This window comes from Elephas maximus, chromosome 3 (genome assembly GCF_024166365.1).
Source record: "Elephas maximus indicus isolate mEleMax1 chromosome 3, mEleMax1 primary haplotype, whole genome shotgun sequence".
NCBI lineage: Eukaryota > Metazoa > Chordata > Mammalia > Proboscidea > Elephantidae > Elephas > Elephas maximus.
Window position 1 is genome coordinate 149448213 of NC_064821.1, and position 26467 is coordinate 149474679.

The 26467-nt window shown below is 40.8% G+C and overlaps 1 protein-coding gene across 8 annotated transcripts in view; it reads left to right on the top strand.

Moving 5' to 3' along the window:
- Positions 1-5753: 5753 nt before the first annotated feature.
- EVI5 (ecotropic viral integration site 5) overlaps positions 5754-26467 on the top strand; it is a 261524-nt gene continuing 240810 nt past the window's right edge. For 3 of the 8 annotated variants that reach the window (XM_049879782.1, XM_049879785.1, XM_049879786.1), the window contains exon 1: positions 5755-5800. In XM_049879782.1, the coding sequence (XP_049735739.1) occupies positions 5765-5800 (36 nt within the window). In that variant the 5' untranslated portion in view covers positions 5755-5764. Of the gene's footprint in view, positions 5801-12096; positions 12439-12487; positions 12974-26467 lie in introns of those variants that run through there. The other 5 variants (XM_049879778.1, XM_049879780.1, XM_049879783.1 and 2 more) reach the window with 4 other exon arrangements.

Below are 26467 nucleotides of genomic sequence, written 5' to 3' on the forward strand. Positions count from 1 at the left end.
GCTCCATGGGAGAAAAGACCTGGTGATCTACTCCTGTAAAGATTAAAAATCAAACCAAACCCCTTGCCATCGAGTCAATTCCAACTCAGAGTGACCCTATAGGACAGAGTAGAACTGCCCCATAGGGTTTCAAAAGTTCTAATCTTTACAGAAGCAGACTGCAACATCTTTCTCCCGGGAGCAGCTAGTGGGTTCCAACTGCCCACCTTTTGGTTAGCAGCTGAGTGCTTAACTGCTGAGCCACCAGGGCTCCTTTCCCATAAAGATTACAGCCTAGGAAACCATATGAAGCAATTCTACTCTGTCACTTGGGGCTGGTAGGATTTGGCATTGCCTGGATGGTACAGAACAACAACAATATCCTCAACATATAAGAGAAGGGATTACATCCATGAAACGAGAACAGAATAACATAAATTTCAAAATAAGAAACATTCAAAAAGCAAGAGAGTTTTGTGAAATTAGAAATATGACAACAGAAATAAAAAGTTAAATAGAAGGTTTGGAAGATTAAGTTGAGGCTCTTTCCTAGGAAATAGAACAAAATGACAAAGAGGAGTAAAACAGGAAACAAACAAACAAACAGAGAATTGATGTCGGAGGTCTGACATCCAATGAAAAGGAATTTCTTTAAAAAAGAAAACAAAGGCAAGAAAATTATCAAAAAAATGATACAATAAAATTCCCCAGAACTGAAGGATATGAATATTCTATACAATAAATGAATACGCAATGCAATGAATGAAACACACATACACACATTGTAAGGTATTTCATTGTGAAATTCCAGAACACTGAGCAATAAAGATTCTAAATACTCTCAGGAAGCATGAGAGGTCAGAGGTCACAGATTCTGAGAATTCAGAATGACAATAGAGTTATCCACCTCAACAGCAAAAGCCAAAAGGCAATGAAGAAATACCTTCAAAATTCTGAAGGCAGATTATTTTTAACTCACAATTCTATGCCAAACTAAATTATCAATCAAGGATGAGAATAGTTCAAAGGTATATTCAGATATACCACAACTAAAAAAATGTACCTCTCATGCATCCTTTCTCAAAATGCTATTAGAAGATGTGCTCCATTCAAACAAGGGTGGAAACCAAGAGAGGTGTAAGATCTAGGAGTCGGAGGCTCTAATACTGAAGAAAAGTGAAGGGAATTCCCAGGATGATGGTGAAAGGAAGCCCAAGGATAATAGCTCTGTTGTGGGTCGAAGAGAGTAGCCTGTTCAGATAAGAGCAGGAAGATAGAGGGGAAAATGGGATAATATATTACCAGGTGTGGTCAACTGCCCTGAAAGAAGTTCTGGTTAAGATTTTGGGATTGGATTAGTAACACGTACGTAAAAAGCCCCACAAATGGAAAAAAATGAGGCAATTATTAATTCCAGGATAAACCAAAATTTTTTTGTACGAGAAAGGAAATGCAATAGTTGCTCAATACACACTCAGCTGTGAGTAACACACCATCTTAACAACTTCGTGAATATTGGTTTAACCAAAAAAAAAAAAAAAATCATGTAGGAAAGTATAGGGGAATGAAAGAAGGATGAAGGGAAAGGCTGTAAGAGATCTAAATCTTCATTTTACACAGTTGAAAGTTAATAGATAATGCTTAACATTGAAACATTAAGAAATAACTGTGTAAACATTTTATCTAGAAATTTGGATGTAAATAACAAAAAGAACAGCTAAAAGAATTCACTGTGGTTGCCTCTGAAAAGGAATCCCTGCACTGGTCTGATAGAGCCTGGTAGAACCCCCAAGACTATAGTCTTTAGACACACTTCAAACTTGGAACTGAAATCACTCCTGGAGATGACCTTATGGCCATATCGTAGGCTAATAAGGAATATATACTTCAGAACAATCGACTGTTTGAGGTTTGGAGGGCAGCATTTGCCCAAAAGCAAAGTTCACAAGGATGATAGGGACAGGAAAGCTGGGCAAATGGACCCAGGGGACCCGGGGAGGAAGGAGGGAGAGTGCTGACACATTGAGGGGATTGCAACCAATGTCAGGAAACAAGCTGTGTATAAATTGTTGAATGGGAAACTAATCTGCTCTGTAAACTTACATCTAAACAATAATAAAATGTTAAAAAGAAGTCCCTGGGGGGTGCAAATTATTAAGTGCTCAACTGTGGTTCAAACCCACACAGATGCACTGTGGAAGAGAGTCCTGGTGATCTGCTTCTATAAAGATTACAGCCATGAAAGCCCTGTGGAGCACAGTTCTACTCTAACACATGGGGCTGTCATGAGATGGAATCGACTCAATGGCAATGAGTTTGGTTTTTTTGGTATGATAAGTACATGCTCAAAAAATATTTGATGAGTGAATGAGTCATTTGAATGCTATTGGTTAAGTCACAGAATTACAACAAGGCCTTAGGAAAGGCAGGGTTGACTGGAACTGGGGATTTTAATACCCTCAGGGTGCTCTCCATCCCATGCTTCTCTAGGTATAGCCAGGATCTCTGGATTCATATCCTTACAGCCTCCTAATGAGAGGGGAAAGGGTCTTTACTTTTTCAGCTCTGGTTTGAAAAATCCCCGGGCAGAACTTATCTAGGCCTACCCCTTGAACCAATCAGTATGGCCAGGAGGTTAAGGTAATATGATTGGCTTAGCTTGAGTGAGGAATCTACAGCTATTACCAAAAGAAGATGGAAGGGGGTATGGACAGATAAAAATGGTACAATTCCCTCAGCCAGGTTATGTACTCCCCTTTCTGCACCTACAGTATTAAATCTCCATGTGACAAAACATATCGTGTTATTGTCCATCTATTTGATCACGTCTGTCTTCTTCTCCAGACTGTAAGTTCCTACTCTATAATCTGAATGAAGGTACCAAGTTTTTCTAACTCCAAACAACACAGGCTTTGTAGTCAAGAGAGACACATACTTGCACTTTGTCTTTTTACTTTAGGTATGACTTTGGACCAGCCTTAGCCTTCTCTTTTTATTTTTTTAATCGGGGTGGTATTCATATAACATAAAATTAGCCATTGTTAAGGTGAACAATTCAGTGGCATTTAGTACTTTCACAATGTTGTGCAACCGTCACCTCTACCTAGTTCCAAACATTTTCATTACCTCAAAAGGAATCCCCTTACCCATGAAGTAGTTACTCCCTATTCCCCACTCGCCTCCCCCCAGCCTCTGGCAACCACCTATCTGTGTTCTGTTTCTATGGATTTACCTATTCTGGATATTTCATATAAATGGAATCATACTATATGTGACCTTATGTGCCCAGTTTCTTTCACTTAGCATAATATTTTTGAGGTTCATCCATGTTGTATTGTGTATCAGTACTTCATTCCTTTTTATGACTGAATAATATTTCATTGTATGGATATACCACATTTTATTTATCCATTCATCCATCGATGGACATTTGGGTTGTTATCACCTTTTGCGCATGGTGAATAGTGCTGCTATGAACATGTGTTTAAAAGTATTTGCTTGAGTCCGTGTTTTCAATTCTTTTGAATATATTCCCACCAGTGGAATTGCTGAGTCATATAGTTGTGCTATGTTTAACTTTTTGAGGAACCACCAAACTGTTATTATATTCCCACCAGTAATGTACAAAGGTTCCAATTTCTTAACATCCTCATCAACACTTATTTTCTGTTTCATTTTTATTATTATTATAGTGAAGTAGAACCTTATGGTTTTGATTTGTATTTCCCTAATGACCAATGCCAGGAGCCCTGGTGGCACAGTGGTTAAACACTTGGCTGCTAAACGAAAGGTTGGTGATTGGAACTCACCAGCCTTCCACCGGAGAAAGATGTGGCAGTCTGCTTCCATAAAGGTTACAGCCTTGGAAACCCTATGGGGCAATCCTACTCGGTCCTATTGGGTTACTATGAGTTGGAATCAACTCGAAGGCAATGAGTTTGGTTTAATGACTAATGATGCTGAGCATCTTTTCATATGCTTGTGGCTTCCTCCTCTGTTAAATGGGCCTAATAGTGGCTGCCTCATGTGGAAACATGCAATGTTATTCATGACATGTTGTGTTGTTAGGTGCTGTTAAGTCAGTTCTAACTCATAGAGACCCTTTGAACAACAGAGCAAAACCTGGTGCTGCACCATCCTCACAGTCGTTACGATGCTTGACCCTTTGCTGCAACCACTGTGTCAATCCATTTCGTTGAAGGTTTTCCTCTTTTTCACTGACCCTCTACTTTACCAAGTATGATGTCCTTCTCCAGGGACTGATCCCTCCTGATAAAATGCCCAAAGTATGTAAGACATAGTCTCGCCATCTTTGTTTCTGAGGAGTATTCCAGCTGTATTTCTTCCAGAACAGATTTGTGGATTTAACATGTTGTAGGGACTGAAAAAAAAGTATCGTCCTTCCTTTTAAGAAGATGCCTGACACAACTATGCCCTTAATTAATATTTATAAATGAATGAAAGAGTAAATAAATGAAACATTTTTAATGACTTCTTTGGGGTTCACTTGTGAGTGAGGATACAGTTACGGTGAAGATTAAGTAAGGTGATAGATAAAAATTGCTTTCACAGTGCCTGGCTCATGGTAAGTGCTCTAAAAGCATAAGTCATCATTATTAGAAAGCCAGCCCCTTAAAACAAACCTATTATAGCAGATCTCTTTCAAGAGAATCAAAGAAGTGACTTTCTCTCTATTTAGATCTCTTACAAGGTATCTCACTTGCTTCTGTATTTTATAGATAAGCTCTCAGAATTAATGACCCCTAAATATTCCATCCTCGTCAGAAATGACTTTACCAGGCTAGCTCAGTCTGTAAAGAATGAGACCCTTAATCACAGGGTTGTGGGTTCATGCCCCACATTGGGCATGTGTTTGGAGCCCTGGTGGCACAGTGGTTAAGAACTTGGCTGTTAATCCAAAGGTTGGCATTCAAATCCTCCAGCCTCTCCTTGGAAACCCTATGGGGCAGTTCTACTATGTCCTATAGGGTCGCTATGAGTCAGAATCAACTTGACGGCAATGGGTTTTAAGTAACGCAACTCATAGTGACCACATCAGGGCAGAGTAGAACTGTTTTATAGAATTTCCAAGGCCATAAATCCTCATAGAAGTCTACTGCCACATCTTTCTCCCGTGGAGCAGCTGGTGGGTTTGAACCACCAACTTTAGGTTAGCAGCTGAGTGTTTTAACCACTGCATTACCAGGGCTCCTTTACAGAGTTGCTATGAGTGGGAATCTAATCGATGGCAATGGGTTTTTGGTTTTGGTAACACAACAGCAGTATTCATTAATAGAATGCAACCATCTGTAGTATTCCAAAACCTCAGCTAAAAAGTAAAAACAAAAAGGAAAATCCTCTAGCAGAGATCCTGAAGAACTATCAAATTAATAATTTTGTCCAGTGTCAAACTCCAAGAACTGAAACCACCTAGAATATAGAAGCTTCTAGGCAGTGCCTCAGGCTCAGTACCCCAAACACAATAACAGTTAATAAGGTCATTCTCAGATAAATCAGTCACTAAGGAAAGAATGGGAGGAAGGAAGGAAAACAAAATCAATTGGCACTCATATGACCAAAAAGCGTTGGCTTCAGTGTTCCTAGTCCTCCACATTCCCAGCTTCCCCTAAGGTACTAGCTAACAAATGTGTAAGATGGAACTGAAAGGGTGTTAAATGGGTGGATCCCAGTGGCAATGTTGTAAACACTCCCTATGAGTCAGCTATAAATTCAATTCAAATCCCCAGTCTCCCAATCTTCTCTGCTTATCATGGTTACCACCAAAATGACTGCTGCCTTTAGAAACCCTGGTGGGAAGCAGGTAAATGTCTGAAACGATGTTTGATTTTATATTAAAAGTATAAAAATGCAATTGCTGCAACAGGAAATATTTTGGTGTCTAGTTAAGATTAGTGTACTGTGCTCAATCTTCAAAACACAGAAACAGCTTTTTAAAATGACTTGAGTTTTATTTTAAGAATGTTATCTTGTTATATTGTGACCACTCATGTGATGAACAAGGCTTTATGAAGCGTTAGGTTTAATTCCACACCTGTAAAAAAGGTATTTTAGTAATTGGCTTTTTGTAATTCAACACCATTTCTCTCCTTGCTGTAACTGACTGCTGGTTATCATTCCCAGAGAAGGCCTGCTGTGGGCTGCATGGGCTTCAAATTTCTCATCTGGAGAATAAAGATTAGCTAAGGAAAGCGACTGGGAGCCAGAGTATTTGTTCACAAATTTTGTTTGGTGGCAGTGTGGTCTTCAGTGATGGCTTCAGCAGTTTGTTGCTTCCCAGTTGTATTAGGGGCACAGTTTATAACAAATGCTAAATAAATTTTACTGTGAAGCATGATTCTCTCAAACGTAGTTCCCTCATCTTTTTTTTTTGCTGGAGGTGGGAGCAGAGTGCTAATTAACACTAAAAAAAAAAAATTATTATTATTTTTTTTTACACTAGCTTGGTTTTTTTTTGGCTTTACTGTTATCAGAACATCTTCACATGAAATAACACATCTATTGTTGGGAACTCTTCTTAATCCTTATTAACTTGATAAAGAAGCGAAAGTTTAGAGAGGTCAATTGTCAGACAATTAGGAGGTGGTGGAGTCAGAATTTTTCTAATTTTAGAGTCTTTTATTTACTTATTTTTGCATGGTGGTGTTTTGTGGGAATGGATAATAACAATTATAATGGCTACCATGTGTTGGGAAACCCTGGTGGTGTAGTGGTTAAGTGCTACAGCTGCTAACTAAAGGGTCGGCAGGCAGTTCAAATCCACCAGGTGCTCCTTGGAAACTCTATGGGGCAGTTCTACCATGTCCTATAGGGTTGCTATGAGTCAGAATCGACTTGACGGCACAGGGTTTTGGATCATGTGTTGAATACTTACGTACCTTGCACATATTATTTCACTTAATTCTCACTTTAATGCTTAAATAGATATTATCTCCAGTTTATGGATGAGAAGACTGGGGTTCAAAGAGGTTAAGTACACTTTTGGCATCCATACTTGAAGTTTCTGGTCATAGTCTAGTCACTTGCATTAGTGCAGAGGTTACTAGTTCCGAGAAAATGGAAAGTTTTAGCGGAATTACTACTGTAATTCCACCGAATTTTATCTTGCTTTAAAACAAATATTTCAGAAAGTTAAGAAATGAATGGACTTCTTTTGGTGGGTAGGATGGAAATCGGCACTTGAATAAAATCATTTCTCAAAAATGTCTCTACTGATCTTCCATTTCAGTTGTGCAGTTTCAAATGCTGTTGTTGGGTTGATGTTTTGAATGTCTACCACCACATACAGAACTGATGTCCAAGCTCTAGATTCAGAAAGTTTGTTCTTTACCACAACCATGGCAGATCCAGTTTCTAGTTGTGCACAAGTGCCAAGAGATGGAAATAGAAATGTGTGCTTCTCAACAGTATTCTTCCTAAGATAGTGTCAGTGTCTTGCAAGCAATGGAACGTGGTGGAGGTAGTGAGGTTAAAACCATCCTTACAACTCCAATGAATGGAGGCCATAGTTTGAGTGCCTTTTGGATTAGTACATTGTGGAAAGCAATGCACCTAATGAGATAGGCTGTTAACGATTTCATTGTGAGCCTTCATTTTTCCAAAGCAAAAAGTTCTTGAATATTAGCTGAGAGGTGCGTGGAGTATTGTTTCTTGTTTTTTCAAGAATAGTACTGCCAATAAAACTTTCTGATGGATGGACACATCCTACATGTGTGTTGTCCAAGACAGTAGCCACTAGCCACATATGGCTATTTTTGAGAACTTGGAATGTGCTAGTGTGACTGAGGAACTGAATTTTTAGTTTAATCTAAATTAATGTAAGTTTAAACGTTAATAACCATATGTGGCTAAGTGGGCTGCTGTATTGTACAACACAGTCCTAAGATGTAGCTGAGACAAGCGGTTCTCTAAGGAAGCCAAATACCGGTTGTCCAGGGTGAGGACGGGATGTTGTTCACCAGTGGGTTTGACTACACTGGTGAGTCAAACTCACTGATGAACAACACCCTGCCTTCTGTATCTCGGGTTGTTTTTTGCCTCTCAGGGAAATGCCTCTGCTTTTCCTTTCTGTGAGCAATGGGGCTCACTCACATGGCTGGTTTAAACACGTTTAGCAGTTGAGAGTATGACAGTCTGGGATTTAACCCTTGCCAGGTTTAGAGGGGATGGAACTGGACCCTCCTTTTGTTTCCCTCCCTGACAGTGACACAAATCAACACTAAGAGTGTGCAGCATCAAAAAATAGAAAGCTTTGAGTTGGTAACTGAATTTACTGCACATAAAGCTCTATCTGAGGAGGGTGTCACTGCCCACTGCCCTTGTGCTTCCTCCCTCTTCTGTCCCTCCTGTGAGGTTCCAGAGTGAATGGCAGAGTAGGGGAGAGCTGGAGCAGGAGTGGTGCTCGTGTGAAATTCACAGCATGGAATTTCACTTACGCAAGTGCTTAAGCACTTGTGAGAGGCTTGGAAGGAGGGCAAGTCAGATCTCTGGTTAGAATCAGCTATTCAGTGAAAAGATAAAGTGTAAGCTCTTCCACCAACGAAATTAATGTGCTCAGGGTGAGTGAAGGAATGGGGTAAACTGGGGATAGGGGTAATGGGTACCAGCTTCTCTCCTCAGGTCTGTGACATGATTTGAGATAACTCAACTTAGGCACTTAGCACAGCAGTACTGATTGTATATATACACATATACGTATGTATAGGTATGTGTATACATATATATATAGACACATACATATATTTATATATATAAAAAAACCCCAAAACCAAACCCATTGCCGTCGAGTCAATTCTGACTCATAGTGACCCTATAGGACAGAGTAGAACTCCCCATAGGGTTTCCAAGGAGCACCTGGTGGATTCGAACTGCCGACCTTTTGGTTAGCAGCCATAGCTCTTAATCACTATGTGACCAAGGTTTCCTGTATATACATACATATATGTGCTCTTAATCACTATGTGACCAAGGTTTCCTGTATATACATACATATATGTGTATATATATATATATGTATGTATATACAGGAAACCTTGGTCACGTAGTGATTAAGAGCTATGTATATATATATATGTATGTATATACAGGAAACCTTGGTCACATAGTGATTAATATATGTATGTATGCCTATTACACACAAAAAATCCCATTGCTATTGAGTCGATTCCGACTCATAGCAACCCTATGTAATCTGCACCAATAAAATCAACCCCAGGCTTTTTCCTTGTCGTTCCTTCAAAATACATTGAGCAGCTATCCTGCAAAGTGCTGGGGCTACTGAGAAGCCTACGACAAAATATGGTTTCTATCGTTGTGAAACTCTTGATTTAGTGGGTAGGAAATAATATATAAGCCAAAAAATTACAATTCCGGAGAGGGGACATAGGGCCTCGTGTTTACCACTTTGGGCATGAGACTGGGTTCAAAGCTCTGCTCCACCACTTTCCAATTGTATATACAGGGGGGCAAGCTACTTAGTATTTGTTAAGTCTCAGTTTCCTCATATGCAAGGAGGTTATGATAATAATATCTGCCTCATGGGAATAATATGAAGATTAAAATAGATGATGTATGTAAAGTAATTAGCCAATACTTGTACACAGTGAGTGCTCAACTATGTTTTAGCTATTATTATTTTCTTAAATTTTGTTTATTTTTATACAGTTTTTAAGGAAAAACTTACCTTCATTACAATGCCTAAATGTTACCTATACATTTTTGATAAAATAATACACCTGTGTAACTCACACCCCTCTCAAGATATTTTTATCAACCAGAAAATTTATGTCCCTTCCTAGACAATCTCTTGCCAGAAGCGACCAGTTTTTTCACCATAGATCAATTTTGCCTTTTCTAGAATTTCTAATAAATGGAATCATATACTCTTTTGTGTCATTTTAGACTAGAAAATACATTCACAGGGCTTGAAATTGAAAAGGTACAAAAAGGCATGCAGTAAAAAGTTTCCTTTCCACCCATTTCCACCAGTCACCCGGTCCTCCTCCCTTGAAGAAACCAATTCTATTAGTTGTCTTGTGGGTTTATCCTGTAGCTGTCATTATTAATTATTATAGGGGTTTATATAAGGTGCTTTAGGGACTCAGATTTTAAAAGGTTCTCCAAAGAATCTTGTGACAGCCCAGCTAAAACAATATAGAATCAGTTTTAAGATAACTGGGGTTATTTTAGACTCTGATTCCAAATGTCACATTTCAGCTTTCTGTAACTTCTGTAACCTTTAAAGCCATGTCTAGTTCAAGTTTTAGCATTCTATGACTCTCATTTATTTTCTGGACAAATATATATATTGAACAAATATGGAAATACAACCTTGAACAAAACAAAGCAAGCTCCTGGCCTCATGGAATTAATAGTCCAGTGGAGGAGTAAAAAAAAAAAAATCATGCAAATAATCATACAATTACACTTTCAGTGCAATTCGGTTCAGGGATGGGGCCAAGGTAGGCAAGTCATAGGGTGTTTCTCTACGGTGGAGACCTGAGCTGAGACCAGAGGATGAGGGTTGGGAGAGTTTTCCTGGCACAGCAAAGCATGTGCAAAGACTCTGTGGAGGAAGGAAGCTGGTAAGTAGGAGAGATTGGAAGAGGATAGCCTGGCTGGAGCAGAAAGCAGAAACAGTAAGATCTGAGTGGTAGCAGAAGTAGAGGGCAGGCAAGGTCCTGATCATGCAAAGTTGGTTAGTTAAGGGGTTTTGTCCAAGAGAATGGAAAGCTATTGAAGTGGTTTATGTAGCGTATTTGTTTTTGAAAAAGCAGGGCTTTGAATGGGTAAGGATGAGAATTTGCATTTCTACCCCAAATATACTGAATCAGAATTTACAGTTTAATAAAACCCCCAGGTGATTCTTATGTATAATTAAGACTGAGACCCACCGCTCTACTAGTGGTTCTCAGATTGGTCCCTAACCAGCAGTATTAGCATCTTCTGGGAACTTGGTAGAAATGCAAATTCTCAGCAGGGGTTCAAACTAGAAGGAAGATGTGAAAAAGTCATTGTGGTTGTTGTGTGGAGAAGAGATCAGAGAGGGGCTAGAGGGGGATGTGGAGCCCTGGTGGTGCAGAGGCTTAAGAGCTTGACTGCTAACTCAAAGCCTGCAGTTCGAGCCCACCAGCTGCTCCTTGAAACTCTATGGGGCAGTTCTACTCTGTCCTACAGGGTCGCTATGAATCTGAATCGACTCCAAGGCAAGGGGTTAGAGGGGACGTGGAGAAACCAATTAGAAGACTAGATCTGCAGCTCCGGACTAGTAGCTTAACTGGAGTGGTGGTGGAGCAGATAGATGGAGAGAAGAGGGCGGGCTCAAGGGAAAAATTGGGAGGTAGAGTCAGCAGGATTTGTTGACATCAAGGACGTCTCTTAGTTTATATGGAAAAATTTGCCTCATAAAATTGCGAATTTTTAAAGTTCTGAGCTGGGTGGAGGCCATTACTTTACTTCCTATGTTTTGGTGTTTCCTAACCTCGTTGAAAAAAAATGGAGTTTTTTTTCCTCTACTGAAATGCTTATTACAGATAACCAGGGAGATATCGGTAATGACTCTTGCATATGCAATGGGATAGGACGAGAATTAGCAGATTGTTTCCGTTCCAAAGTTAAGTACTTTCCTTCTAAGAATTTCTTCGTGGATGTTGGATGGCGGCCCAGTGGACGTCATTTATTTATGCCCAGGCTCTACCCCCTGCCGGACTCTGCATAGACCCTGTGTGAAGAGACTAGTGAGGGTGGAACGCTTTGCAATCACAAGTGCCACTTACACGTTGATTATTGTTATTGAGCCCAGGACGGCCTTTTGAAGCCTGAGCATCTGCGCCCCTCGCCCGCAGCCCAGGAAACAGGAGCGTGGGCGGTGCGGCAGTGCGCGCTCCGCAGCCCTAAGCGCCGGGTGGGATTGCGCTCTGAGGGGGTGCGCCTTCCGCAGCTTTAACATGGAAGGGGCGGTTCAAATGACTTGGGAAGTCGCAATTTGCAGGACTGAGGGCTGGTGCTTTGCAAGAAAAACGGAGAGGGAAGGATTTCCCCGCCCCCGCTTCGCTCCGTCCAATCCCTTCGGCTTCTCCTTTTCTTGGCCGGCCAGCCCGGCCCCTAACCTGCACGAATCTATTATGCGGTAGAGGCGGCCGGGTCTCTTTAAGGCCCTGCCGCGCCTGCGCCTTGGGTTTTCCTGACGCGGCCAGGCCGGACCCTGGAGAACCCGGCAGGCGGACGGGCGAAGGGCCGGACAGTGGTTGAGCCAGCGGCGGCATTCTGAGGGGTGGTGGGGGTCGGCGGAGGCCCCGAGTTCGTGAGTTAGTGCAGCACGCGTGAGACGGCGGCCCACGGATCCAGGAGCCGGGCCGAGGCGCTGGGACGCGCGACGGTGGCGCGGCTGCCGGCTGGATGGGAAGTTAATGTTTACAGCGGAGTTCACCCAACGTCTCCAAGGTGAGCGGCGCTGCGCCAGGCCGGGCGGGCCGCAAGCCCGGGCCCCGCGGGGGCGCACGGCGGGGCCCAGGCGCAGTGGGAAGGGGCTGCCGCCAAACTTGCCGAGTGAGCGGGCAGGCGTGCCAGACCCCGCCGGGGCCTAAGTTCCCTGCGCTCGCCTCCTTGCCTGCCGCTTGTCGGGATCCTCCTTCCGCGGGCGCCGGGGAAGAAACTCACCACCGGCGGGTTTTTCTGTAGAGTCCCAGAGGCGGAGGGACGGGGCAGCTTCGGGGCCCTGCACCCCAGCCCTCGAGGCCAGAAGTGGGTTCTCTCTGGGTGGCCTTGAGGGGATGATACCATCTGCGCCCCTTACCTGCAAAGTTGGAGACTCTATATAGCCTCCTTGGATTTTGCGTATGGCGGTGTCTACAGACAGGTGATGGGCATTCCAGGTGTGCCAGGTGACTCCAAGGATGCACTTGGGGAGGGTTTGTAGCCATCACTGAATCACCTTATGACTAGCGGGGCAAGCCTCAAATTAACCACAGGATTTCCGGTAGGTTGGATTGTGGTGTTGGTGTTGGCTCTAGAGTTGCTGTAACATTTTTGTGTTTTTTTCTGTCTTTTGGACGTCTCCTACCATCTCAGGTAGTATCCTTTCACCAAAGAGTTAACCAAAACTTTTGGAATGGTTCCCTCACTTTTCTCCTGTCTGTCGCTATTGGGGATGTTTTCGAAAAGCAGCCGCATTTTCTTGCAAAGATATCTCTTCTTTCGCTTACAATGTGGAATAATAAACTCCTTTCTTTGCTGTAAGAAGGAATTCCAGTGCTTCATGAAGTTCAAGAAAAATTATCTCTTGGTAGTTTTTACTTTGATTGTGGGCTGGTATGTATTAGTGGCATTTTTGTTCTTTAATTATATTTGTAAAATTTTATCAGTTTACCAGAAGCTTTTTCCTAGATCTCTGAGAACTTTGTGTCAGAGGAATCTTAGAAAGTTTATTGAGGTGCACAGAAAAAGTGCACAATTTTAAGTGTGCAGATAATGAATTTTTATGAAATGAACCACTGCACAAATCAAACCCAGTTGCCATTCTGTCTGTTCTGACTCCTGGCAACCCCATATGTATCAGAGTAGGACTTTGTGCATAGGATTTTCAATGGCTGATTTTTTGGAAGTAGATTGCCAGGACTTATATTTCGAGGCAGCTGTGGATGGACTCAGTCTCCAACCTTTTGGTTAGCAGCCCAGAGCGATAATTGTTTGCACCACCGAAGGACTCCAAGAGTATATACTGTATTCCTGTTGCCTTCCAGTCAAGTTTGACTCATAGTGACCCTATAGGACAGAGTAGAACTGCCCCATAGAGTTTCCAAGACTGTAATCTTTACAAAAGTGGACTGCCACACCTTTCTCCCTCAGAATGGCTAGTGGGTCTGACCATTCCGTTAGCAGCCAAGCGCCTAACCACTGCACCACCAGGACTCTTTCAGATATTGTGTGGAGGAGTGGAATCGCTGGTGTTAGACATGCTGGTGGCGCAAATGGGAAAGGTTGGTGGTTCAGTTCCAACCAGCATTTCCAGTGAGAAAGACCTGGTGATCTGCTCCCATAAGGATTCGAAAAAACAAACGAATGAACAAACTCTTTGTCGTCCAGTCGATTCCGACTCATAGCGACCCTATAGGACAGAGTAGAGCTGCCTCAGAGAGTTTCCAAGGATGGACTGGTAGATTCGAACTGCCAGCCTTTTGGATAGCAGCCTGAGATCTTAGCCACTGTGCCACCAGGGCTCCCTCATAAAGACTACAAACTAGAAAACTCTGTGGGGCTCTTCTGTGCTGTCACAAAGGGTTGCTGTGAGTCGAAAGCCAATTCCATCGCACCTAACAACAAGGTATGTGAATGATCAAACTTCAGTATTCATGCTATTGAACATTTTCCCTAAGTGGTTGTACCAAGTAGCAGGGAATAATAACCCAGTTGCCCTACATCATTGCTGGTGCTTGTCAGTGTAAAATTTTTTACTATTCTGGTAGAGGTGCAGTAATACATCACTATGAGGTACAGTAATATATCACTGTGATTTTATTTTGTGTTTTTTTCCTGATGATTGAGGTTGGGTATCTTTTACTGGCCATTTATATGACTTCATGTGAAGTGTCTGTTTAGTCTTTGCCCAGTTTTCCTTGGTATTCTTTTTTTTATTGATTTGTAATTTTTTATTAGGGATATGTGTTCTTTCTGGATATATATAAACCAGTAGCCTTTGTGTTGATTCCAACTCATGGTGATTCTGTGTGGTACAGAGCAGAACAGCACTGTGGCATTCATGCTGACTTTTCAGAAGCAGATTGTTTAGGGTGTGGGTGTATATCTGTGTGTGTATTTACACACACACACACAGCATTTATCTTTTTCCACTCTGTATCTTGCCGTTTCACTGTTTTAATGAATGGAAGTTCTTACTTTTAATGAAATGTTCTTTATTAATCTTTTCCTTTATGGTTACTACATTTTGTTTCCTAAGAAATCTGCACTTAGCCTAAGAAATGACGATATTTTCCTGTGTTACCTTGTAAAAGTTTGATTGTTTTACTTTTCACTTTTAGGGTGTCCAGTTTACAATAAATTCCAGATAGATGGTAGGGGTCAAGATTCACTTTTTGCCATATGGATATCTATTTGATCCAGCACCATTTACTGAAAATATCCTTGCCCCTCTGTTCTGTGGCACTTTTTCATAAATCAGACTGTATAAGTGTCATTCTGTTTCTGGACACCCTGTTCTGCTCCACTGGTCTATTTGTTATTCTGGCGCTAGTATTACTGTATTAATTAATGTAGCTTTATAATAAGCCTTAATAAGTCGTAGTATAAGCCCTCCAGCTCTGTTCTTTGAGATAATCTTGGCTGTTCTTGGCTCTTAGCATTTCCATAGAAATTTCAGCATCAGCTTGTCAGTTTCCACAAATTTTGGAAATTGGGATCGCATTGGATTTATAGATCAATTTGGAAGAATTAACATCTTAACAATATTAAATCTTCCAATTTATGAACATGGTATATCCCTCCATTTAGGTTTTAGAAAATTTCTCTTAGTGATGTCTTGTAATTTTCTGTGTAGAAGTTTTGCATATCTTTTCTTATTTATTTCTAGGTATTTAATGTTTCTTGATGTGATTGTAAATGATTTTTTAAAACGTTTGTGGCTAGCATATAGACACACAACTGATATTTTTCCCTTGCGGGTGGCCCCTCTGGATTTATGTAAAACAAATCCCAGACATTATTTCATCACTGAATTCAAAGTTTCCATTTAAGACCTAGTCTAAGTTCCACCTTGTATATTCTAGTTTTCCAACTAAATTTTACATGGTATTTTTTTTGCATGGTATCTTCAGTGTCTATCATGAACTAAAGATTTAGTATATTGACAGTTACTATGTTAGGGTCTGAGAGTACAAAGCTAGTAAAATGCTGCCCCTGCCCTTAAAGAGCTTAAAGTCTGAGAGAGAGTGATAGTAGGAATTCAAGAAAAGACCACTGTCTTCCACTGGGGGAAGTGCTGTGATGGAAATTGATCTGGCGGCACACCCAAAAAAACCTGTTGCCCTCGAGTCAGTCACGACTCATAGCGACCCTATAGGACAGGGTAAAACTGTCCCATAGGGTTTCCAAGGAGCAGCTGGTGGATTTGAACTGCCGACCTTTAGGTTAGCAGCCGAACTCTATACCACCAGGGCACACGAAGGGGGTAACTAAATCAAAGAGTGTATGTCTGGCTTTCAGTGTTCTGAATACGAGGCAAAGAAAGAGGGCTGTGGTGGTGGGCTTTACTGTTCACACTACACACTTGTGCTTAATCCTTGGCTTTCAGCCTTGGGCCTCACTCCATTCTACTCTTCTTGAGTCTAGAGTCACTCTAGGTCAGTATTTCCAAAGAATAAATTTATGAAATTGTGGGAATGGTGGTGGGGAACGGAACCTGGAGGGCCTAACTGTACATTATACAGACTTTAAACTACTTCCCTTCTCTTCAGCACCATCCTCTCCCCCACTGGTGATATACCTGGAAGCTCTAAGTCCTGAGCCTCTCTGGGGTTCTGTGAGTGAGGCAAATCAGCTTGCTCTCTGAGCATATTCTCTTCAGCCACCCTGTAGGTTCCAACTTCCTCTCCCCAACTCAGTCACTTATTTCTCCATCTTTTTTCTTGTTTCATGGGTTCCATATCTTATCTTTCTGAAGATGTTAATGATCGTTTCTTTAAGCTTTTTTTTCCCTGCATAGCTTGTTTTTCCAAGTTACTTTTTTTCTCTGTTTGGGTTGGTCCGTCTATTAGCAGTAGAAGCCCTCCTCAGAGGTCTGGGAATCCTTGGTTGTGGGCTCATGATTAAGAGTGGGCAGTTAGAAGCTGATTGGAAGTCCCTGAGCTTGTAGATGGGGCTTATTGATTAGGAGTTTTACTCTGGACTCTAAGGCAGTGGTTCTAAGCCTTGACTGCATGCTGGAATCACACAGGGAACTTTAAAAAATTTCCATGCTACTCCCTTGACCAAGTACATCAGAATCTCTGGCTTAGGACCCAGGTAGCAGTATTTTTAAAATGTAGTTGTGGCTGCATACAGCAAAATGTACAAATCTGAAGTGTATAGTTCAGTAAGTTTTGACATGTATACCAAATCCATTGCCATCGAGTTGATTCCCACTCATAGCGACCCTATAGGACAGAGTAGAACGGCCCCTTAGGGTTTCCAAGGCTGTAATCTTTACGGAAACATACTGCCACATCTTTGTCCCGTGGAATGGCTGGTGAGTTCAAACTGCCGACCTTTTGGTTAGCAGCTGAGCACTTAACCACTGCGCTACCAGGGCTCCTCTTGACAAGTATACCCCCATATAACTAAGATATAGAGCATTGCCAAAACCCTAGAAAATTCCTTCATGTTTGTCTTTCCTGTCCTTTCCACTTCCTGCCCAGAGGTGACCTCTATTTTGATTTCTACTCCCATAGGTCAGCATCAGTGTTTTTAAAATCTGCCCAGGTGATTCCAGTTTGTGACCAAGATTGAGAACCACTGGTCTAGGTAAAAGCTGTGCTGACATGCAGTGGTTAAAGTGATGAGCTGCTAATCAAAAAGTCGGAGATTTGAAACCACCAGTGGCTCCATGGGAGAAAGCTGTGCCAGTCAGCTTCTGTAGAGATGTACAGCCTTGGAAGCCCTGTGGGGTTGCTATCAGTAGGAATCGACTTGACAGCAGTGGATTTGGCTTTGGTTTTGGTCTAGGTAAAGTGTTTGAGGCTGTCTCCTTTGTCCGTGTCTTTCTTTTTGGCCTGATCAGATTTCTCAAGAGTGCCTTCCAGTTTTCTGCTTGGAGGGCAGAAGACTGGTTGCCAGTGATCTGGGAACTGGGGAAAAAAGGGCTGGGTAATAGAGCATTTTGTATATACCCTAATACCTGTTGCCACCGAGTTGATTCCGACTCATAGTGACCCCATACAGCACAGTGGTACTGCTCCACAGGTTTTCTAAGGAGCAGCTGGTGGATTTGAACTGCCGACATTTTGGTTAGTAGCCAAACGCTTAACTACTGCACCACCAGGGCTCTATTTAGTATATAAGGTCACATAGTTTGCTTCTTTTTCTTAGGATACCTGTGTCTTCTACTGTGTATGCTTTCCCATCTTGACTGGAGAATAAGTCTCCAGTCAGCTGCCACAGTGAGGGTGGCAGCTTGGAGGAGGAATAGGGTCTAGTTTACTAACTGTTCAGCTTTCACCCGAGTCCGTTAAGCATTTGACCATTAATGGAAAGATTGGTGGTTCAAACTCACCCAGAGGCTTCTTGAAAGAAAGATGTGGCCATCTGCTTTTGAAAGGCCACAGCCTTGAAAACCTTCTGGAGCACGTCTGCAGTGCACATCTGGGGTCATCATGAGTCAGGGTTCCCTTGACAGCAACTGGTTTTCTTATTTTAGCCACCCCTCTTCCTTTGTTCTGGCTGTTCCTGTACCTTTTGAGGATTCTGTGGTATAAATACTGGGTTGGTATGGGTTGGAATCGACTAGAAGGCAACAGGTTTGGTTTTTTTTTGTGTGTGTGTAGTATAAATTGGGTTCATTCTTAGTTGTGAGCACTGCTAATTTAGGATTTGGCAGTCTTTGACTACGTCAGTTACCACTCATCATCTTCTTTCCAGCTTCCAAAATTTTGTTGCTTGTTGTTTCTTCTTCATTCTCTTTGTCCTTCTGGTCTGTGTCCTAAAAACAATAAACAACACCAGAATTTTCTTGATTCTTATTTTAGTAGGACTTTGTTGGGGAGCAAAATTACATGTGTGTGTTCAATCTGCCATCTTCACCTGGAAGTCCACCATCTGCTTTCCATTTTACAAAAGTGTGTTGTCATCTGTACTCTTGTCTCTTCCATGTGGGTTTATACCCTTTTAAATTTCTTTGTTGTTATTGTTAGGTGCCCACCAGTCAGTTTGGACTCCTAGGGACTCTATGTACAATGTAACGAAACACCGCCTGGTGCTGCACCATCCTCACTTGGCTATGTTTGAGCCCATTGTTGCAGCCACTGTGTCAATGTATTTCTTTACCATTATTTAAATAGAGTGTCAGGAGGGAGAAGATCTAAATATTGGATCAATTTATCATTTCTCTAGAAGTCCCAAAATTCTTTTTAGAAGTACTTACTGTCCCAGAATCTTATAATCTCATGATTAGAAATGATTTTAAAGATAATTCCGCCCAGTGGGCTTTTTGATACTTTCTGTAATTTAATTGTTCAGCCTCAAATGTGGGGAACTCATGGTAAAGAGGAAATGAGTAAATGCAGTGACTGGAGAAATTGATTTCTTATAAAGCAGTAGTTCCCAGCCTGGGCTTTGGACCTCTGTTAAGGAAACAGCAGCAAAAGCAAACTCATTGCCTTTGATTCAGATTCGTGGCGGTTCCATGTGTTACAGAGTAGAACTGCTTCGTAGAGCTTTCTTGGCTGTAATCTTTATGGAAGCAGATTGCCAGGCCTTTTTTCTGTGGTGCCACCAGGGGAGTTTGAATCACCAACCTTTAGGTTAGTAGAGGAGAGCAAGCCATTTGTGACATCTAGGGACATTTTGGGTTTTCAAAGCTGTGACCTTTTGGAAGCAGATTGCCAGGCCTGTCTTCTGAGATGCCTCTGAGTGGGTTCGAACAGCCAACCTTTTGTCTGGTGGTCCAGCGCCTAACCATTCACGCCACCCAGGGCCCATTCAGCATGCAGTAAAAGCTATTAAATGAGTCATGGTGGTTTTGTCATTTCAATGAATAATGCTTAAAATTCAGCTGCTGTCATGGAGGGAAGTAATACTCAGAAAACTTTATTAAAAAAAAAGATTTTAGACTAGAAAAAAATTGTAAAATTATTGCTAAAGATAAAGTTATGGGGATCTGAGTTTCTAGTTTACATAAACTGATAAAATAATTAAAATCATACATACCCACTAGCACCTCTGTGTTAATAAGTCTAAGTTGTAATTCTCTGCTACTGTATTTTCTTTGAAATGCCTACTAAATCAGGAGGTTTCCAAATGCAGCTCCTTGAGACAGTTGTTTTTTACTGTAAAGTTCATGATGAGAAGGGAGTATTTTTCTCAATGTAATTTTTTTTTGGTTAGGCTAAGTTTATATATTTACCTTTAAACTATATTCATCCTACTTTTCTGTATTAAAATGTCCTTTTTTAATGAAATTTATATGCTAGACGGTGGGTGGGTTTTTTGTTTTTGTAACATTCTTATTTTGCAAAATAAAAAGCTGTCAACTCTGTTACTCTTGAAATTAATTTTTAACAAGTTTTATAAAATACAAAAGTCTGTACAAATCCTGGCCTTTTTCTACTCCTACAAATTAATTATTTTACTTTTCTGTTTGCATATAAAATTCGAGATATCAATCAGAGGTGACATTGGTAGTGATTATTATCTAACTTGGTTGTATGATAATCCTTCCTCATTGGAAACAGGTAAGTGAATTAATTTGTGCCTTTTGACTGTGGCCCCGTATGTTTGCATAGAAAGGGTTGCCACTTGCCTGGTGTGTTTATTTGTTGCTGTTTCCAGCTGTTTATTACCGTTGTTTGTATAGGTACTTCAGGAGAGCTTTTTCCTGCCTATGCTGTTTGCAGTTGCTCTTTTAAAGTGGCCGAAAATAATGAGGATTTAATGCTTGTTAATTGTTCTTTGTACTTGTCCAACCCTCACAGTTGTACTGTGAAAAGTGTTCCCTAAAGCTGGTTAAACTGGCTATTATCTGGGTCTTCATTGTTGATTGTGCTATTTGCTGTCTTGTGAGTTCATGTTTAGGGCTCTGTTCTTAATGAACTGTTAGCTCTGTGTTCTTGGAAGGGACATTGATGAGAGATAGGAACAGAACTGGCTTTATTATGGATCATTGATTTTTTTTTTTGGTTTGTAAGCAGTGATACAGAAGTGAGGATGGGATTTTGTCTTGGAGTTGGTGCTCAAGTGATTAGTTGCTGTTGTCTTTGGCCTGATCCAGACCTTTTGCTATGTCAAAATAAATCCATCGTTCTGATAAATTATGCTAGTTAGTTTTTTTTAGGACAGCGTTAACTCTTACTGGATGAAATTGTGATATTATTGAACAATTATATAGTATGATTTTGAAAGATGGAAGGAAAATTTAACATCTTCAGAACAATTTAATATCCTCAGTATCTTGAGACAGCATAGTGTAGAAACTTGTGTGGCCATAATTTGATGGTGAGAAGGTAGCCTCTGAAGTAAATTGAGAGTGAATATTAGGGAATAAGCCCATGAATAATATAATGCCTTTGAATATTTATTTGAAATACATGTGATAGATGAGCACGGAATTAGAGACTCAACTTGGGTGCCTCTTTTAGAATATGTAGAAGCTTCTTTTCTATTGCCAGATTAGACACTGTTGTAAAGGTTGTCAAACATGATAGTACATTTACATTTAATATAAAAGAGCAGAAATATGAGTCAGGAAGTGATCTAGAACTTTCATGAAGTTATAAACAGTGTAGGTTAGTTATTAAGAACCACCAGAAATAACACATATTTATATGTCAGGCATTCTGATAGGTATTGGGAGATAATGGTGATCTAGTCTATATGGACAAAATCTTTGCTCTCAAAAAATTTACAAATCAGAGGAAGACACAGTTGATACAGTCTTGTTTCTGAGTGAGAAGATAATTTTTTTTGAAAATGGACTATTTTGTGATATATCAAAAGACCAAGCCTGTTGCTGTTGAGTTGATTTCAACTCATAGTGACAGAGTAGAACTGCCCCGTAGGGTTTCCAAGGCTGTAATCTTCACGAAAGAAAACTACCACATCTTTCTCCCATGGAGCGGCTGGTGGGTTCAAAACCCTGACCTTTTGGTTAGCAGCGTAGCACTTAACCATTGTGCTACCAGGGCTCCTTTGTTTTGTGATAGTTTTTCTTAAATAAATCTTGAGACTTTTTAAAACTAGTAAAGAAAAATGTTAAGTGAAGTAAAAGTTTTAAATCAATATTTGCTTTAAAATTTTTTGAGGTAAAATTTACATATAGTGAAATGTATAGATCTTAACTATGTAATTCAATGAGTTTTGATGAATGTACATGTTGTTGTTAGGAGCCACCTACCTGTGTACAGCAGAATGAAACACTGACTGATCCTGTGCCATCCTCACAGTTATTGATATGTTTGAGCCTATTGTTGCAACCACTGTGCCAATCCATCTTATTGAGGGTCTTCCTGTTTTTTGCTGACCCTCTACCTTATTAAGCATGATGTCCTTCTCCAGGGACTGGTCCCTCTTGATAACATGTTCAGAGTACATTGAGATGAAAGAGACAAAATCTCCCTATTGTGCTTCTAAGGATCACTCTGGCTGTACTTTGTCCAAGACAGTGATGAATGTCTGTACCTCAGTGATGAATGTATATACGTCTGTGTCTCCCCTTGTCCCAGAATAGCCCCTCATGGTTCCTTTAGTAAATCCCCACTGTTCTGATATCTTTTTAACAAACTAGTTTTTATTGTACTTGAACGTCACATAAATAGAATCTTGCGGTGTGTATTTTTTTGCGTGTGTCTGGCTTCTTTCATTTAACATAATGCTTTTTTTCTTTTTTCAGGTTTTTTTGTAAAAAAAAAAAAAATTAACAACATTTGCCAATTCAGTATGTTTCAGGTATACGATTTATAATATCAGTTAAATTAATCATGTTGTGTAAGCGTCATCCCCAATTGCTGCCAGATTTCCCATCACCGTAAACAACAATGTAATGTTTTAACAAGTGTAGTAGTAATCCACTGCGTGAATACCCCACAATTTATTTATACATTTTCTCATTTGGTTATTATGAGTAAAGCTGCTGTGGCCCTCTGACTACAAGACTTTTGTGGACATACATTTTCATTTCTCTTGGATAAATAGCCAGGGGTGCAATTTCTGGGTCATAGGATGTTGTTGTTGGGTGCCGTCGAGTCAGTTTTCAACTCATGGTGACCCCATGTGACAGAGTAGAACTACCTCAAATTTGCCTGGATTGTAATCTTTATGGGAGCAGAGCGCCAGGTCTTTCTCCCCCGGAGCAGCTGTTTGGGAGTAAACTGCCTACCTTTTTGTTAGCAGCCAAGTGCTTAACCATTGTGCCGCCAGGGCTCCTGGTTGTCGGGTAGATGTATACTTAACTTTAGATGACATTGCCAATTTTCCAAAGTGGTCGTACCATTTTAAATTTCAACCGGCAACCTATGAGAGGTCTAGTTGAATGACAGATCAGAACTGGGCTTCAGAAAGATTATTTTGGTAGAGTGGGATTCAAGACTTGAGGTAGGGAAAACACATAGAAGGCTCTTGAAGTACTACCACTGAAAACCTATATTCCTGTTCCAAGGAGTTGGTAGGTAGGGAGAGAATCTTATCTGTTCCAGAGCTGTAAGGACGTAGAATCCTTAGACTTGATATGTAGGGTGAAGATAAGGGAGGGGCCAGATCACGCCTGTCTGGCATGTTGTTGTGTGCCGTGGAGTCGATTTCGACTCATAGCGACCCTATAGGATAGAGTAGAACTGTCCCATATGGTTTCCTAGGCTGTGATCTTTATGGAAGCAGATCGCCTGGTCTTTTCTCCCTTGTAGCCGCTGGCGGGTTTAAACCGCCAACCTTTCGGTTCACAGCCGAGTGCTTACCTATTGTGCCACCAGGGCTCCTTCCTATCTGGCATGAGCTGCTGGGTGTTGTAGTGTTGTCGTGCCAATCATTACCAGAGGGAGCACAGCCGAGGAGTAGGTTTGGAGGGAAGCGGGTGGTGAATTCTGTTTGGTTTGTAAGTGGTAATTGAGGCAAAAGGAAGAAAATGAGATAACTCTGGGAGCACGTTTAGTGAGGAGAGAGCCCAGGATGGACCTGGAACTTTGGAGAACATTGGTATTTAAGAGATGAACTGATGAAGAGGAGTCTACAAAGAAATAAAGGAGTAACCACTGCAGAAGGAAAACCAGGAATGTGGTATAAAGAAAGCTAAAAGAACAGAACTTGGAAGAAGGAGAGGACTTGAATGTTAATGTGAATATAAATAAGCTCAGCCTTTTTGGAGGTCAGTTTCTTTAATATCAGTCAAAATTTGTTTTTATAATTTATTTTACCTATATCTGTTGTTGAGAATATGTCGAATTTTTACATGAATAATGTGCACCTTCTAAGTTTGCCAACTGTGCCCTCCCTCTGTGAGGTATTTGCATTAGCACCACTGTGCCAGTTTTTTTTACATGTTGCTGTAAAAAAATTAGCATACCGTGCTTACATAAATACCTCACAGAGGGAGGGCAAGATTGGCTAAGGAACGTAGAAGGCATGTGTTATTTGCGTAAAAATACAGTACACAGCAGAACATAACCCATTTAAGAATTTCTGCGTGTATAGTTCAGTGACATTGATTATATTCTTTAAATTGTGCAACCATTCTCAACCTCCTTTTCTGAATTGTACCTCTGTTAGCATAAACTCACTGCCCCCTAAGGTTTCTGTTTAATCTTTTGAGTTGCTGTTGTCGATTTAATACAATATAGGTAGTTCTTAAAAGAGCACAATGCTCAAGGCATATATTCTTTGTTAGTTAAGTTAAACTGTTGTTCGGTTTCAAGAAGGCTTCAGGGGATATTTTTGGTTTAAGGTTTAAAGATTATCTTAGGGTAGTAGTTTTGGGGGTTCAACCAGCCTCCGTGGCTCCAGGAAGTCTGGATTTCATGATGTATCTGTTAAAATTTAAAATGTCATATCACTTGACCAAGCAGTTGCACTTCATGAAATAAAGCCTAGTGCAACATACTGTGTAAAGATGTGTTTAGAGGTACTGTATTTTTATGCAGATAACACGCACCTTCTCAGTTTATTTGCCAACTGTGGCCCCCCCCTTGTTTTCGTAAGCACCACTATGCCAGCTTTTTTTTACATGTTGCTGTAAAACAAAATTAGCATAGCGTGCTTATGTAAATACGTCACAGGGGGAGGGCATGGTAGGCAAACAAATGTAGAAAAAAAAAGGCACGTTATTTGTGTAAAAATAACGGTATTCATGGCACCTAGTATATAATAGTAAAAAGTTGGAAGGAACCCAAATATCTATCAATAGAGGATTGTTAAATAAAATGTGGTATATTAATATGACAGAATGCTATGTAGCTGCTGGAGTGTGATAGCTTTGTATGTATTGCATTAGTTTCCTGTTGCTACTGTAACAAATTAACATAAGCTTAGTGGCTTAAAACATCACAAATTTATTCTTTTACAGTTCTGGAGGCCAGAAGTCCAAAATGTTTCAGTGGGCTAAAGTTAAGGTATTGGCAGTGCTGGTTCCTTCTGGAAGCTCTAGGGGAGAACCTGTTTCCTTCCCTTTTCCAGCTTCTGGAGCTGCATTTCCTTGCATTGTATTCCTTGGCCCCTTCCCTATTCAAAGCCAGTAGCCTGCTGTCTTCAGACTTCTCTCTGTGTCTTCACGTTACCTTCTCTTTCAGAAGGACCCTTGTGATTACATTAGACCTGACCTGAGTAATCCAAGATAACCTCCTCATATCAGGATCCTTTATTTAATCACACCTGCACAGTTCCTTTGCCATGTGCATGTAACATACTCACAGGCTCTGGGGATAATGAATAGATCTTTGCAAGGCCATTAGTCAGCTACCACATATACCAACAAGGGCGGAAGATCAAGGTACATTAAGTAAAAAATATTCTTAAAGAAATATGTATAGTATGATTTGATTTTTGTAAAGTTTAAAAAAAAAAAAAAAAAACCAGTTCACCTAGCCATGTGTCAATATGTGTATAGAAAAAAATCTTGATGTATTACACCGTACTGCTAACAGTGGCTGTCTCTGAGGCTCAGATTACAGGGTACTTGGACTTTCTGCTTTTTTCTGTGATATTTGAATTTTTAATTCACATATATTTTCTAATGAGAAAAAGCAAAATAAATAAACGGAGAGAGTATTGTAGTAGGTCAAATGTTGGAGACAGATCAAGTAAGATAAAGACTGTAAAGCACTTACTAGATTTAGCAACAGAGATTCTTGGTGAGTGACCTTGGTAAATGCCATTTCAGTAAAATGTTAGGGTAGAAATGAGATTGCAGTGAAGAAGTGGGTGGTGAGGAAGGGAAGAGAGAAAAGCCAAGCATCTTTATAGTTGCTTACCTATGGGTGAGGAGTCCTTGGGTAGCACAAACGGTTTAGTGCCCTGACCACTAGCTAAAAGGCTGGCAGTTCGAACCCACCCAGAGGCACCAAGAAGGGCAGTTCTGGTGATCTGCTTCTGAAAGGTCACAGCCTTGAAAGCCCTATAGAGCAGTTCTACTCTGCACACATGGGTAGCCATGAGTCAGAATCATCTCCATGGCAACTAACAGCAACCACCTGTGAGGGAGAGAGGGCGCTGTGAGAGAGGGTGTATTTATGGAGATGTGAGACCCAGTGAGCCTTTAAAATATGGCTGAACAGCATGTTTAAAAGTC